The sequence below is a fragment of the Salvelinus fontinalis genome, chromosome 42 (genome assembly GCF_029448725.1).
Source record: "Salvelinus fontinalis isolate EN_2023a chromosome 42, ASM2944872v1, whole genome shotgun sequence".
Taxonomy (NCBI): Eukaryota; Metazoa; Chordata; class Actinopteri; order Salmoniformes; family Salmonidae; genus Salvelinus; species Salvelinus fontinalis.
In genome coordinates, this window is record NC_074706.1 from 18389938 (window position 1) to 18407116 (window position 17179).

Consider the following 17179-nt stretch of genomic DNA (forward strand, 5'->3'; position numbering starts at 1 on the left):
ATCAGTGCTCGGGTAACGTTTGCATATGTGGTATGCTAATATAACGATTTATTGTGTTTTCGCCGTAAAACACTTAGAAAATCTGAAATGTTGTCTGAATTCACAAGATCTGTGTCTTTCCATTGCTATGTGCTGTGTATTTTTAAGAAATGTTTTATGATGAGTAAATTGGTCATACAAGTTGCTCTCTGTAGTAATTCTAGTCGCTTTGGTGAGATTTGTGATGCAAATGGCAAACTATGATTTATACCTGAAATATGCACATTTTTCTAACAAAACCTATCCTATACCATAAATATGTTATCAGACTGTCATCTGATGAGGTTTTTTCTTGGTTAGTGGCTATCAATATCTTAGTTTAGCCGAATTGGTGATAGCTACTGGTGTTGAGAAAAAATGGTGGACAAAGAAAAATAGTGTATTTTGCTAACGTGTTTAGCTAATAGATTTACATATTGTGTCTTCCCTGTAAAACATTTTAAAAATCTGAAATGGTGGCTTTATTCACAAGATCTGTATCTTTCATTAGGTGTCTTGGACTTGTGATTTAATGATATTTAGATGCTACTATTTAAGTGTGACGCTATGCTAGCGATGCTAATCAGTGTGGGGGGTGGGGGGGGGTTGAGGCTCGTTAGAGGTTAAACTTCTAGAATTCAACCATTATTGGGTTCAAATACACATTTAGATTTGTGAACAGCCATCCACAACAACCACAATCCGTAAACGCAAATAACTTAATGAGAGAGTAGTAGTGTGATTAACATCAATGCGCTATGTAGATATCAATAATAAGTGATATCCGTATCGCCGTAGACTACACCACTACTGTCATCTTTACCTCCAAGTGTTAATTCAAATTGGATCATCTTCGGATGCCGACAGCAGTCGCATAATTGAAGACATAGCTTGGACTGTAGCCTACAAAAGCCTATTCCTGCTCTTTTCCCACGATCTATTAAACACATTTGGTCTGTTATCATAGTGGTCTCTGACTTGTGGTCAGACTCGCTCAGGTGGAACAAATTTAAATGTGCGCCTTTTTTCAATGCTGATTTGAAAGTCATTGAGTAAACAGAGAAGTGTCAAATATTGTTTTCCGCAAACAACCTTTCTGAATTTAAAACTAATCCTCGAAGTAAATCATCTAGTTTTTCAAAAGTATCGGTAATCTGATAATGTAGTTTTGCTGGTAATGTAACGGATTACAGTTCCCGTTTTTGGTAATCCCTTACATGTAATCCGTTACTCCCCAACCCTGTAAAATAGTAAAATAAAGAAAAACCCTTGAATGAGTAGGCGTGTCCAAACTTTTGACTGGTACTGTATATCAAGCAAGTATTTTTATATTCCACAGAGTATTATCAGATGAACAGTTCTGTACAGATAATGATCGGACTCACGTTACAAATGCTGGTTAACAATCCAATACATTTAGTTTAAATTGTTTCACAAAAGTAGTGCGCTAGTCTTTTACTAGTCCTGTATTAGCAGACCAATATAGACTTCATCAGCACAGGCAAATGGCTGCTGCAAGAAAACGTACGCTATCTGGATTTGAAGATTTGATGGGAAAAGACGGGAAAACAAAGATTTTCAAAGACAGCGGCGAGAAGATACACATTGCAGCTCTGATCCTAGCTAGGGGAGGCAGTAAGGGGATCCCCCGGAAGAATATAAAAGTTCTGGCCGGTGTCCCGCTCATCGGATGGGTTCTGAGAGCTGCCGTGGATTCCAAACAGTTTGACAGGTGATTCAGTTCAATCTACAAATTATTTTCCAATGTAGCTACAGTATATGGATTTGCTCTGAGGCTGTTAATAATAATTAGCTGCACCAAATGCATGTGACATTCTTGTTTTGCGTGCACGGATAATATTGTTCATCCTAGTGATAAAGTCTATGTTGTCTATGATGATTGATGCGTCTAGTCATATCGGTACATTATTAATTGTTTGTGTGTGAATATAAACCCATGTCAAATTCGTATTGAAATAGTTTGTCAAGAGGATGTTTGAACATTTGCTGTCTCTGACTTTGTCTTGCTACGCAAGACCGGATTGCATTGATGTAGACTACTTGCAGTGGTGTACTTAAGTAAAAATAGTTTGCAGTACTACTTACGTCGTTTTTTGTGGTATCTGTACTTTTACTTGACTATTTATATGTTTGAGTACTTTTACTCCACTACATCCCAAAGGAAAATAATTTACTTTTTACTCCATCAATTTTCCCTGACACCCAAAAGTACTCGTTGAATGCTTACAAGGGATGACCAAGGATGTTCTCTTTATAAGTGTGTGAATTGGACCATTTTCATGTCCAACTGCCTCTGATCTGGCAGACTCACTAAACACAAATGCTTAATTTCTAAGTCATGTCTGAGTGTTGGAGTGTGCCCCTGCCTATCCATATAAAAAAAATGAAAATCATGCCATCTGGTTTGCTTAATACAAGGAATTTGAAATTATTTATACTTTTGATACATAAGTATATTTAAAACCAAAAACTTTTTAGTCTTTTACTCAAGTGGTATTTTATTTGGTCACTTTTACTTACGTCATTTTCTATAAAGGCATCTTTACTTTTACTCAAGGATGACAATTTGGGTACTTTTTCCACCACTGCCTACTTGTTACAAAGCCTGAGGAATCAACTTCTTCAGTTCTTTCTCCCACCAGTGTGTGGGTATCAACTGATCATGATGACATTGAGAAGGTGGCCAAGGCATGGGGAGCTCAGGTTCACCGCAGGAGCCCAGAGGTGTCCAAAGACTCTTCCAGCTCTCTCGACACTATCCAGGAATTTGCCCGATTAAACCCAGGTAAGGGGTAAATCTCAATTGTAATTTCCTTGATTCCTCATGTCCTCACTCCTTGCCTCCTTCTCGCTCGAAATGCATTAGAGGAGGAGATCTGAGTGGAGGAACTGCAAATCTTCTGCTCCAATGTGCTGGGAGAAGGAGACAAGGAGGGAAGTGTGAGGAATCAAGACAATAGAATTGTGATTTACTCAATGGCATAGCAACAGGGAAGTATCAACGTTTGTTATAATTTATTGTGACAAAACCACACCCTCTTTGATGCTTCACTGTCTTTGTTAGGACTCGTAGGCAGCGCTTTGTTATAGATGCCAGCCATTAATGGAAAATATGCAGAAGAACATATTAGCTAGACTACGGCTCTGGGGCGATATATATCAAGAATCTCAGAGCAAGAATACTGATCTAGGATCAGTCCCGCCCTGCCCATGTAGTCTTATTCATTGTGTTCTTTGAGGCAAAACTGATTGTAAATCTGTAGTCCTCCTCTGAGACACTTGATTACATACGACCTCCAGGGCCGTAGTGCCTGCTGCAGGTTTTCATTCCTGCCTTTTAATCAGAGCCTGAGTACCACTTGCTGGGAAACCAGATGTACTGTCTGACTCTCCACTCTCCAGCCAATCAGTGACCGTTCTTGTCTAGCTAGGTAGAAACAAAACCAGCACGACTGTCATCAATGAAAATGTGTTGTCTTTTAGTTCAATTTCTAATCTAAACGTAATCCCAATCCGAGTAAATTGTTGCATATCAAGTATAAACAGTTTCAGTTGATAGCTTATTGATAGTCTGAGAGTGACTATAGACAACCCATGAATAGGAGATTATCCAAATAATGTGGGACTCACTCCGTAGCTACAAATGTCAACAGTGACCATATAGGTTTATTCATATCTCATATCATATGACCATCTGATTAAATAAGGGATAAATCCAATATCTGCTGTGTTGTGTTGACTTCCTCCAGAGGTGAATGTGATCTGTCACATCCAGGCTACGTCTCCCTGCTTGCACCCCTTCCACCTGAAGGAGGCCCTGGAGTTGATCACCAATCAGGGCTTCACGTCTGTCTTCGCCGTGGCCCGACAACACCACTTCCGCTGGCAGGAGGTCAAGAAAGGAGGTATGGGATAGCCATGTGTTATGTTTAGAGCTTTCCGGGATAGACTTGTGCTATGTTTCGGGACTTCCAGGATAGCCTTGTGTTATGTTTAGGGCCTTACACGTAGGTTTGTTTTCCCGGACACAGATTAACCCTATTCCTGGATTTATAAAAGGTAAATGGAGAATCTCCATTAAATTCTTTGTAGTCTAGGATTAGGCTTAATCTGTGCCTGAGGAAAAGCTGTCCCAGGAGTTTGCCCTGGCCACATCAACATAGCCAGGAATGTAACGCTCGTCGTCGGTGGAAGGAAGAGTGGACCAAAGCGCAGCGTGGAAAGTGTTCATGATATTTATTTACAAGAAACACTCAAACCAAAATAACAAATACAAAAACGAAAGTGAACAGTTCCGTCAGGCACAGACACTAAACAGAAAATAACACCCCACAAAACCCAAACGGAAAATCACAACTTATATATGATCCCCAATCAGAGACAACGATAGACAGCTGCCTCTGATTGGGAACCACACTCAGCAAAACAACAAAGAAATAGAAAGCGTAGATTTTCCCATCCGAGTCACACCCTGACCCAACCAAACATAGAGAATAAATAAGGATCTCTAAGGTCAGGGCGTGACAAGGAAAAACTTGAGTGACCTAGATATGTTGTATTTGAAAATACCTACCCAATATAGCTTGTTGTAAGATGCTAATGTTCAATGATAATTAATTGTTTATATAGTGCCTTTCACAAGCACAATACATGGAAGTCATCCCATCCACCACCAATCACTGTGTATCACAATAGAGAGATGAGGGGTGATTAGACAAGTATGTTTTTTTCTCCTCTGGACCAGGAAAATCTAATCAAATCAAATGTTATTGGTCACACACATATTTAGTAGACGTAACCTTTAAGGGCTAGGAGTCCCGCTAGCAGGACAACTTCCAGTGAACCTGGAGGGTGGGCAATTCAAATAAATAATCTTAACAATTACGGATATTAAACATTTAGGTACATATAAATGTCTTATATCGGTTGCAAGCTTAAATTCCTGTTAATCTAACTGCACTGTCTGATTTACAGTAGCTATTACAGCGAAAACATTCCATGCGATTGTTTGAAGACGGCTCCCCACATCAAAATATTTTTCCACCAGCACAGGTTTCATAAATTCACAAATAGCGATGAAATATTCACTTACTTTTTGAAAATCTTCCTTTGATTTGTCATTCAAAGGGTCCCAGCTATAACATGTAGTGTCGTTTTGTTAGATAAAATCCTTCTTTATATCCCAAAAAGTCAGTTTAGTTGTCGCCATCGATTTGAGTAATCCACTCGTTCAACATTCAGAGAAAGGAATCCGAAAATCTACCCCTAAACTTTGTTTCAACAAGTCAAAATACGTTTCTATTTACTCCTCAGATACCCTAAAATGTAATCAAAATATAATATTTCTTACAGAAAGAAGTATGGTCAATAGGAAACCGATTTTAGCAGGTGCGTCCTGTCTTCATGGCACGCCCTAACACGAATTTCCAAGACTGTGTCCCTGTACTAAAACTGATATTTCTTATTCATTTTTGAAGTTACAAGCCTGAAACCTTGAAAATAGACTGCTGACACCCTGTGGAAGCCATAGGAATTGCAGGGAGCTAATTTTCAGTTTGACCTTATACTTGCCATTCTAAGAGGATGCTCTCTCTCAAAAAAATTCTGGTTGGTTTTTCTTTGGATTTTCTCCTACCATATCTATTGTGTTATATTCTCTTACATTTTTTTAACATTTCTACAAACTTCAAAGTGTTTTCTTTACAATGGTACCAGTTGTATGCATATCCTGGCTTCAGGGCCTGAGCAACAGGCAGTTTACTTTGGGCACGTCATTCAGGCGGAAATTTAGAAAAAAGGGGCCTAGCCCCAAAATGCAGATGTAGCAAAATGCATGTGTTCCAAACTCCAAAAGTGAAGTAGTATCTAACAATTCACAACAATACACACAAATCTAAAAGTAAAAGAATGGAATTCAGAAATATATAAATATTAGGGCAAGCATTGGCTGAGTGGCATTCACTAAAATACAGTACAGTATAAACATATGAAATGAGTAAAACAGTATGTAAACATTATTAAAGTAACTAGTGTTCCATTTAAAGTGACCAGTGATTCCATGTCTATGTACATAGGGCAGCAGTCTCTAAGTGACAGGGTTGAGTAACTGGGAAGTAGCCGGCTAGTGATGGCTATTTAACAGTCTGATGGCCTTGAGTTAGAAGCTGTTTTTCAGTCTCAACTTTGATGCACCTGTACTGACATCGCCTTCTTGGATGGTAGTGGGGTGAACAGGCAGTGGCTCGGGTGGTTTTTGTTCTTGATTATCTTTTTTGCCTTCCTGTGACATCGGGTGCTGTAGGTATCCTGGAGGGCAGGCAGTGTGCCCCGGTGATGCATTGGGCAGACTGCACCACCCTCTGGAGAGCCCTGCGGTTCTGGGCGGTGCAGTTGCCATACCAGGCTGTGATACAGCCCGACAGGATGCTCTCAATTATACATCTGTAAACGTTTGTGAGGGTCTTGAGGGCCAAGCCGAATTTCTTCAGCCTCCTGAGGTCGAAGAGGCGCTGTTGCGCCTTCTTCACCACACTGTCTGTGTTGGTGGACCATTTCAGATTGTCAGTGATGTGTACGCTGAGAAACTTGAAGCTTTTCACCTTCTCCACTGCTGTCCCGTCGATGTGAATAGGGGTGTGCTCTCTCTGTTGTCTCCTGAAGTCCATGATCAGCTTCTTAGTTTTGTTGACATTGAGGGAGAAGTTATTTTCCTGGCACCACTCCGCCAGGGTCCTCACCTCCTCCCGGTAGGCTGTCTCGTCATTGTTGGTAATCAGGCCTACTACTGTTGTGTCGTCTGCAAATGTGATGATTGAGTTAGAGGTGTGTGGCCACGCAGTAATGGGTGAACAGGAGTAAAGGAGGGGGCTAATTACGCACCCCTGTGGGGCCCCTGTGTTGAGGATCAGCGAAGTGGAGGTGTTGTTTCCTACCTTCACCACCTGGAGACGGCCAGTCAGGAAGTCCAGGACCCAGATTCAGACCTAGGGCCTCGAGCTTAATGATAGTATTAACCATAGTTAGAACCTATTAACTAATATTGATTATTTTGCTCTCTCCTCTTCAGGTAGTGTTGCCACCAAGCCACTGAACCTTGACCCGTCTACCAGGCCCCGGAGACAGGACTGGGATGGAGAGCTGTGTGAGAACGGATCTTTCTACATTCATACCAGAGCGACAATAGAGGAAGGCCTGCAGGTAACTGGCACTATACCCCATCGGGGCCCATACTCACAAAGTGTTTCAGGATAGGAGTGTTGGTCTAGGATCAGTTTTCCCTTTTCTATCATTATTAATAAGATTGTATGGGCAGGGAGGACCTGATTCTAGATCAGCACTCCTATCCTGAGACGCTTTATGAACACTGGCCCTGATATGTATGTCTGCTGCTGGAGGTGAACCCTATTTTCCTCAGGTGATCAATAATGTTTAGTCATTCAGTGGATGTGAGCTTGACCAGAGACAAAAGACACACTGAGAAATCGACTTGCTGATCTATAATTCTAGATATTCTATTGTCAACTGCCGTTGTTTCAAATGATAATTGAAATCCCCTTTCTCTTGCATTGTCTTTCTCAGGGGGGAAAGTGGGCTTACTATGAGATGCTGCCAGAGTACAGTGTGGATATTGATGTGGATATCGATTGGCCCGTGGCAGAACAGAGAGTACTGAGGTAGTCTGAAGTCACTAACTCAGAGCCTCACATTCTCACGTTCTCTCTCTCTCTCTCTCTCTTTCACTCTCTGTGTTTACTTGAACAATCTTAATCGGTGTCCCTTCCACGGGACGGTTGAGCTAACGTAGGCTAATGCGATTAACATAAGGTTGTAAGTAACAAGAACATTTCCCAGGACATAGACATGTCTGATATTGGCAGAAAGCTTAAATTCTTGTTAATCCAACTGCACTGTCCAATTTAATGTAGCTATTACAGTGAAAGAATACCATGTTATTGTTTGAGGAGAGTGCACAATTTTGAACATGAAAAGTTATTAATAAACAAATTAGGCACATTTGGGCAGTCATGACACAACAGTTTGAACAGAAATGCAATGGTTCATTGGATTAGTCTAAATCTTTGAACATACACTGCTGCCATCTAGTGGCCAAAACCTAAATTGCAGCTGGGCTGGAATAATACATTATGGCCTTTCTCTTGCATTTCAAAGATGATGGTACAAAAAAATACAAAAGAACAGTTTGTTTTTTCTTTGTATTATCTTTTACCACATCTATTGTGTTATATTCTCCTACATTCCTTAAAATGGTACCAAGAATATGCATATCCTTGCTTCAGGGTCTGAGCTACAGGCAGATAGATTTGGGTATGTCATTTTAGGCGAAAATTGAAAAAAAGGGCGGATCCTCAAGAGGCAACACAATAAACATTGATGTAACACAGAGGAGCCGTTATACAGATGTATTTCCCTGTGTGTTCTGGTATGACAACTGCTTGGCATTCGACCGCAAGGCGCTACGAAGGGTAGTGGATATGACCCAGTACATCACTAGGTCCGAGCTCCCTGCCATTAAGGAACTTTATACCAGTCGGGGTCAGAAAAAGGCCCTAAAAATTGTCAAAGACTCCAGCCCTAAATCATAGACTGTTCTCTCTGCTACCGCACTGCAAGCAGTACCAATGCACCAAGTCTGGAAACAACAGGACCCCCAAGCTATAAGACTGCTAAATAGTTAGTTAAATAGTAAACCAATAGCTACTTGGAATATCTGCAATGACTGTTTTTGCCCTAATCTCTTTTGACTCATCACATACGCTGCTGTTACTGTTTATCTATCCCGTTGCCTAGTCATTTTATCCCTACCTATATGTACATATCTGCCCTCAACTACCTCGTATCCCTGCACAATGACTCGGTACTGGTACCCTGTGTATATAGCCAAGTTATCATTACTCATTGTGTATGTATTACTTGAGTTAATTTGTACTTTTTTTTCTCTCTCTGCATTGTTGGGATTGGCCCGTAAGTAAGCGTTTCACCTTTAGTCTACACCAGTTGTTTTACGAAGCATGTGATAAGATTTGATACAATTGTATTTGACCTGTTCCTCTCCAGGTTTGGTTACTTTGGCCTGGACAAGCCTGAGGTGGTGCGTCTGCTGCTGTGTAACATCTCAGGCTGTCTGACTGACGGCCGCGTCCTCATCTCTGTCTCTGGAGAGGAGATGATCTCTGTCAACACCAGAGATACCATGGGTATCCGCATGCTGCAGAGAGAGGGGGTGGAGGTACGTAGACTATAGATATAGAACATATAGAACATACACCAGAGAGGGAAAAGAGATACAGTACAAAGATAATGCGACGAATACTGATGATTGAAGATTGACGTAGATTCATTGGAATTTAAAAGATCACATATGGTAACAGCAAATAGTGACAGACAGGCTTACTTTATTTTTTACAGTTGAAAGAGAATCCCAATCATGTGATTACTGCTTCCACAAATACATGTGTTGTCTATGTTGTAATAGGAATTTCCAGGTGAACAAAAAGAACAGCGTTGGTAAAGTCAATCAAAAATATATTGGTTTTATTACAAGTTGCAAAAGGGAGACACCATGCAGCCCAGAAGCAGAGAACACGTCTAACTGACCTCTTGGAGACGGGGCCTTTCTATCCTAATCAGACAGCACCAAATGTTCTGTAAACACCAGCCCGAGAGGCTTGTAGGAAGACAAAACAAAAAGGCAGCAACTGTCAGCTGCTACAGAATCACAGTGTTCACAGGTTGTCATCAATACAATGCAACAGTGAATAATCAGTGTGTCCTCGGTCCTTGTACATCCAGTCTGGCGTCAACTACTATCAACAGATAGGAGAATAATCCAAAACATTCAGTATCAAGTCTAGTGACCATCAACCTGCACCTTGAGTACCTTGAGAATCCCCGAGCTGACAAGGTAAAAATGTGGTGATCTGTCCCTGAACAAGGCAGTTAACCCACTGTTCACCGGTCATCATTGTAAATTAGAATTTGTTCTTAACTGACTTGCCTAGTTATTTTAAAAAAAATAGGCGGACTGTGATCTGGACCCAGAACGGGGTCAGTACGGACTGCGGGTTCTGACCGAGTTTTTAAAATAATAATTATATGAATATAAATACAATTTGGGGGGAGGGGGACATTTTGTTAGGATTTGACTCATGGTATGATCTGAACACACATAAGACATGGAAAATGTGTAGAATTGCGGGAAAAGAGTTTCAAAACTGCACATATTTCTCTCTGCCAACAAGAGGGGTGCGAACAGTTTGGGGTTGCGAGGTAGAGGTTTGTTAATATGCTGATAAATGACAATATCCATCCGAACCTTTGCCATCTAGGAAATGTGTGTGACCGGACCTTCTGAATTAGTATTAGAATATAATTACTTTATTTTTCCAGAAGACACTTTAGTTGTGGCAAGTCAGATAAGATAAAGATATATAGTAAACAAAAAAACGGCAACATTCACATGACAGATACAAATTCTTACAAGGTATATATACACTTAGTGTACAAAACATTAAGAATAGCTGCTCTTTCCATGACAAACTCACCGGGTGAAATATGATCCCTTATTGATGTCACTTGTTAAATGCACTTCATTCAGTGTAGATGAAGGGGAGGAGACAGGTTAAAAGAAGGATTTTTAAGCCTTGAGACAATTGAGACATGGATTGTGTGTGTGTGCCATTCAGTGGGTGAATGGGCAAGACAAAAGATTGAAGTGCCTTTGAACGGGGTATGGTAGTAGGTGCCAGGCGCACCGGTTTGTGCCAAGAACTGCAATGCTGCTAGGTTTTTCACACTCAACAGTTTCCTGTGTGTATCAAGAATTGTCCACCACCCAAAGGACATCCAGCCAACTTGACACAACTGTGGGAGTCAACATGGGCCAGCATCCCTGTGGAACACATTCGACACCTTATAGAGTCCTTGCCCAATGAATTGATATTAGCAACTCAATATTAGGAAGTCTGTTCTTAATGTTTTGTGCACTGTGTATATATTAGATAAATATAAGTCACAAACATCTGATTTCATTTAAAAGCCATGCTATAAAAAAAATAAACCTCTGTTAGATACCTGAGTCCAGCACAATAGCCAAGTTACTGTCTGCCCCTGGTACATCTAGATAAGCCACAGCTCATCACTGAAACCACCACCCATTAAACACTCACAGACCACTATTTACTCTAGCTGTCATGTGTATCACGTTTCAGGAGAAGACCCAGATGCAGATAGTGTCGAAGTAACAAAAGTTTATTCCTAGAACAGGGGGCAGGCAAAACGACAGGGGGCAGCAAAACGGGTCAGGCAGAGGCCAATAATAAATTTTTTCAGTTTTACAGCAAATTTCCTTCAATTCTACACATTTTGCAATAGGGTGGAGCTAAACGTTTGCCGTTTTTAATGATAACTGATGATTCATCGGCCCAACTCGGTCGGTAGTTCGTCCATGCTTACCACAAGTTTAGAAAGCTGGCTGCTTGACTAACTTAACAATCTTTAAAAAATAATAATAATAATACTGACTTGGGCTAATTGAGTGGCTGCTGATGCACAACCAAATGTTGAAATTGTACCTTGTGTATTCTATTATTCTAACTCAACAGGAAGTTGAGACCCCAACTGAGTCCCCCCCCCCCCCCCCCAAAAAAAAGGACAAATCAGAGCTTGCATAGAGAACTTAGACAATAAATCAAGTGTTTTATGCTGTCTCCTCCAGGTGATCCTGATCTCGTCCAGTGAGGACCTGACCAAGGCCTTGGCTGACAAGCTGTCCCAGAGGACGGGCTGCGAGGTTCGACAGCTGGGCAAGGACATCCATGGTGAGGCCAAAGCCATGATGGACGACAGGGATCTGGACTGGAAGGAAGTAGCCTATATGGGTAAACTCACTATTCTTTTCACTTAACTGACTACTACTACTTACTACTTATACTAATAATAATTTTGCTACTACATTCACTTGTTTAGTGATCATTTGTAAAGTGGCTCTCTATTTGCATTCTGCATGTAGGTTAGGCTACCACTGCAGAAAACTACTAGTATTGTTCTGAGTTCATGTCACTGTCAGTCAATTAATATTTATGGGCAATGTGAGAAGGGTGATGTCAGCTGTGAAGTCCTGGAGAAATTGAGATTCAATTTAAAATGAATCAATTTCTATTCTGAACAGAAATATGAACGCAACATGTAAAGTGTTGGTCCCATGACACATGAGCTGAAATAAAAGATCCCAGATATTTTCCATACGTACAAAATGTTTATTTCTCTAAAATGTTTTTTTTTGGTTTACATCCCTGTTAGTGAGCATTTCTCCTTTGCCAATATAGTCCATCCACCTGACATGTGTGGCATATCAAGAACCTGATTTAAACAGCATGATCGTTACACAGGTGCACCTTGTCCTGGGGATAATAAAAGGCCACTCTATTGAATGTTAATTTCTCTACCATAAGCCGCCTCATCTAGCACATCCAACCGCCCTCACAACCGCAGACCACGTGTAACCACGCCAGCCCAAGACCTCCACATCCAGCTTCTTCACCTTCGGGATCATCTAAGAACAGCTGATGAAACTGTGGGTTTGCACAACCAAATAATTTTTGCACAAACTGTCAGGAACCGTCTCATGGAAGCTTATCTGCTTGCTCGTCGTCCTCACCAGGGTCTTTACCTGACTGCGGCTTGGCGTCGTAACCGACTTCAGTGGGCAAATGCTCACCTTCAATGTCCACTGGAACGCTGGAGAAGCGTGCCCTTCACGGACGAATCTCTGTCTTTATTTCAATTGACTGATTGCCTTATATGAACTGTAGCCTCAATTGTTGCATGTTGCGTTTATTTTTTGTTCAGTGTATGATTTCAGTAATTCATTTTTAAGATTTTAAGATAAACCCAAAATTGTAAACTATTCATTAAAAAAAATATATTTCTATGATTTCCTTAAATCATGTGTTTTAGCAAAAAAAATGAATGTGTTTTTGCAACATACTAATCATCCTATGAATACTTCCAGAACCACCTTATGGACACTTTAATAGATAAACAAACTCAACTCATTCCATCCCTCCTACAGGTAACGATGCACCAGATGTTGACTGTCTGAACCTGGCTGGGCTGAGTGCAGTACCCCGGGATGCCCCAGTGGTAGCAATCAATGCTGCTAAATACTCCTGCCACAATGTTGCAGGCCTCGGGGCTGTGAGGGAGTTTTCTGAACACATCCTGCTGCTCAAGAAGAAGGCCAAGTCTCAGTTGGAACAGGACCGCATCCACAGAAATACATTCTAAACTCTAGAATGTGTTCTAAAGTCAGAGAGACACATTCTAAACTCTAGAATCTGTTCTAAAGTCACAGACATGCATTCTAAACTCTAGAATGTGTTCTAAAGTCAGAGAGACACATTCTAAACTCTAGAATGTGCTCTAACTCTAATCTGGCTCAGATATGTTCTAAACAAAGAGTTGCATTCTTGAAGCCTGAGTGCCAGTCTGTTTTTGCTCACTTGCCAGCTCCTTGTCACTCCAAACATATTTGGCATTACAATTCCAAAAAGAGTTAACTAGAGAGCAGAAACAGACTGGCACTCAGGCTATTTTATTCTAGACTATCAGACAAACTTAAACTCATGCCTGTGCTAAAGATTAGGCTAAATGACCTTGAAGCTTATTGACAATTCTCAATACTTTCTCTGGAGTATTTACTCACTTTCAGGCACTTAGCTCAGGCTGAGGTGTTTTTTTACAGGTTGTCAGATCGAGGTAGTTTTGGTTTTACAACTCCAAACCATATAAACTTGAATGCTTATTGGATTTAATCATATTTGTGTAGGAGGATGTGGCGAAAGTGAATAACACCTTATAAACTCAGCAAAAAAAAAGGAACGTCCTCTAACTGTCAACTGCGTTTATTTTCAGCAAACTTAACATGTGTAAATATTTGTATGAACATAACAAGATTCAACAACGGAGACAAACTGAACATGTTCCACAGACATGTGACTAACAGAAATTGAATAATGTGTCCCTGTACAAACACTCAGTATCAGGGGTGGCCACCAGCTGCATTAAGTACTGCAGTGCATCTCCTCCTCATGGACTGCACCAGATTTGCCAGTTCTTGTTGTGAGATGTTACCCCACTCTTCCACCAAGGCACCTGCAAGTTCCTGGACATTTCTGGGGGTAATGGCCCTAGCCCTCACTCTCCGATCCAACAGGTCCCAGATGTGCTCAATGGGATTGGGATCAGGGCTCTTCGCTGGCCATGGCAGAACACTGACATTCCTGTCTTGCAGGAAATCATGCACAGAAGAGCAGTATGGCTGGTGGCATTGTCATGCTGGAGGATCATGTCAGGATGAGCCTACAGTAAGGGTACCACATGAGGGAGGAGGATGTCTTCCCTGTAACGCACAGCATTGAGATTGCCTGCAATGACAACAAGCTCAGTCCGATGATGCTGTGACACACCGCCCCAGACCATGACGGACCCTCCACCTCGATCCCGCTCCAGAGTACAGGCCTCGGTGTAACACTCATTCCTTTGACGATAAACGCGAATCCGACCATCACCCCTGGTGAGACAAAACCGCGACTCTTCAGTGAAGAGCACTTTTTGCCAGTCCTGTCTGGTCCAACGACGGTGGGTTTGTGTCCATAGGCGATGTTGTTGCCGGTGATGTCTGGTGAGGACCTGCCATACAACAGGTCTACAAGCCCTCAATCCAGCCTCTCTCAGCCTATTGCAGACAGTCTGAGCACTGATGGAGGGATTGTGGGTTCCTGGTGTAACTCAGGCAGTTGTTGTTGCCATCCTGTACCTGTCCCGCAGGTGTGATTTTCGGATGTACCGATCCTGTGCAGGTGTTGTTACACATGGTCAGCCACTGCGAGTACGATCAGCTGTCTGTCCTGTAGCGCTGTCTTAGGCGTCTCACAGTACGGACATAGCAATTTATTGCCCTGGCCACATCTGCAGTCCTCGTGCCTCCTTGCAGCATGCCTAAGGCACCCTTCACAATGAAGATATGTGAAGTCATTTGGATTGTTACGAATTATCTTTGAAAGAAAGGGTCCTGAAAAAGGGACATTTCTTTTTTTGCTGAGTTTATCAAGCTGTGCATAATTATTAGGCAGCTTTATTACCCCAGGTAAAATGGTCCAAAAAAGAGATTTAATTGACACTGAAAAGTCAAAAATTGTTAAATGCCTTTGACGGATGCAACATTCTTGAAATAGCTAAACTATTGAGGCGTGACCACCGGACAATCAAAGGGTTTGTTGCGAATAGTCAACTGGGGCGCAAAAAACGCATGGAGGAGAAAAGGTGCAAATTAACTGCAAATGACTTAAGAATTAAACGTCAAGCTAACAGAAACCCATTCTCCTCCAGTGCCACCATATTCCAGAACTGCAACCTACCTGGAGTGTCCAGAAGTACAAGGTGCTCAGAGACATGGCCAAGGTCAAGAAGGCTGAAACACGACCACCACTGAATAAGATTCACAAGTTGAAGCGTCAAGATTGGGCAAAGGAATACCTGAAGACAGATTTTATGAACAGATGAAATTAGTGACTGTTGATGGACCAGATGGATGGACCACGTGGCTGGATCAGTAATGGACACCGGGCACCACTTCGAGTCAGGCACCAGCAAGGTGGAGGGGTACTGGTATGGGCTGCTATCATTAAGGATGAGGTAGTTGGACCTTTTTGGGTTGAAGATGGACTGAAACTCAACTCCCAAACCTACTGCCGGTTTCTGGAAGATTCTTTCTTCAAGCAGTGGTACAGGAAGAAGTCCTCAGCATTCAAGAAGCCCATGATCTTTATGCAGGACAATGCTCCATCACCTGCATCCAAGTACCCCACTGCTTGCCTAGCCAGCAAGGGCCTCAAAGATGTCCAAATAATGACCTGGCCCCCTTCCTCACCGGACTTAAATCTGATTGAGAACTTTTGGGCCCTTCTCAAATGTGAGATTTACAGTGAGGGAAAACAATACCTCTTTGAACAGCATTTGGGAGGCTGTGGTTGCTGCTTCAGTGAAAGTTGATCGTGAACAGATCAAGAAACTGACAGACTCCATGGATGGAACGCTCATGACAGTTATTGAAAAGGAGGCTGGCTATATTGGTCACAGAATATTTTTGAAAGGCCAAGAATGTTATTTGTCATTTTGTGTTACTTATGTTACGCTTACTCTAAAAACAGAGAATAAACAAGTTGGGAGAAATTAGTTTTGTAATTTAGTTGCCTAATAATTCTGCACACATATATTCCCCTGAGAAAGACAACTCACTTTTCCTTTGTTAAACATTCAGGTTCAGGTTCAATAACATTTGATTGACTGAGAGCATTGTGTTTGTTCAACAATAAAATTAATCCTGAGGAAAAAAATTTGTCTAATAATTGTGCACGCAATATACACTGCTCAAAAAAATAAAGGGAACACTTAAACAACACAATATAACTCCAAGTCAATCACACTTCTGTGAAATCAAACTGTCCACTTAGGAAGCAACACTGATTGACAATAAATTTCACATGCTGTTGTGCAAATGGAATAGACAACAGGTGGAAATTATAGGCAATTAGCAAGACACCCCAATAAAGGAGTGGTTCTGCAGGTGGTGACCACAGACCACTTCTCAGTTCCTATGCTTCCTGGCTGATGTTTTGGTCACTTTTGAATGCTGGCGGTGCTTTCACTCTAGTGATAGCATGAGATGGAGTCTACAACCCACACAAGTGGCTCAGGTAGTGCATCTCATCCAGGATGGCACATCAATGCGAGCTGTGGCAAGAAGGTTTGCTGTGTCTGTCAGCGTAGTGTCCAGAGCATGGAGGCGCTACCAGGAGACAGGCCAGTACATCAGGAGACGTGGAGGAGGCCGTAGGAGGGCAACAACCCAGCAGCAGGACCGCTACCTCCGCCTTTGTGCAAGGAGTAGCACTGCCAGAGCCCTGCAAAATGACCTCCAGCAGGCCACAAATGTGCATGTGTCTGCTCAAACGGTCAGAAACAGACTCCATGAGAGTGGTATGAGGGCCCGACGTCCACAGGTGGGGGTTGAGCTTACAGCCCAACACCGTGCAGGACGTTTGGCATTTGCCAGAGAATA

The 17179-nt window shown here is 41.8% G+C and overlaps 1 protein-coding gene across 2 annotated transcripts; it reads left to right on the forward strand.

Moving 5' to 3' along the window:
* The first annotated feature begins 1330 nt into the window (after positions 1–1330).
* Positions 1331–13347, forward strand: LOC129840953 (N-acylneuraminate cytidylyltransferase-like). Of its 2 annotated transcripts, XM_055909016.1 has the most exons (9): positions 1331–1750; positions 2682–2824; positions 3789–3944; positions 7106–7236; positions 7618–7712; positions 9115–9286; positions 11774–11936; positions 12510–12631; positions 13130–13257. In XM_055909016.1, exons 1-9 carry the CDS (start codon positions 1524–1526, stop codon positions 13157–13159), a joined length of 1239 nt encoding a protein of 412 aa, XP_055764991.1. In that variant the 5' UTR covers positions 1331–1523; the 3' UTR covers positions 13160–13257. The 2 variants fall into 2 exon arrangements, with proteins under 2 accessions (XP_055764991.1, XP_055764990.1); XM_055909015.1 differs by lacking the exon at positions 12510–12631 and having other exon boundaries at positions 1334–1750; positions 13130–13347.
* Positions 13348–17179: the final 3832 nt, after the last annotated feature.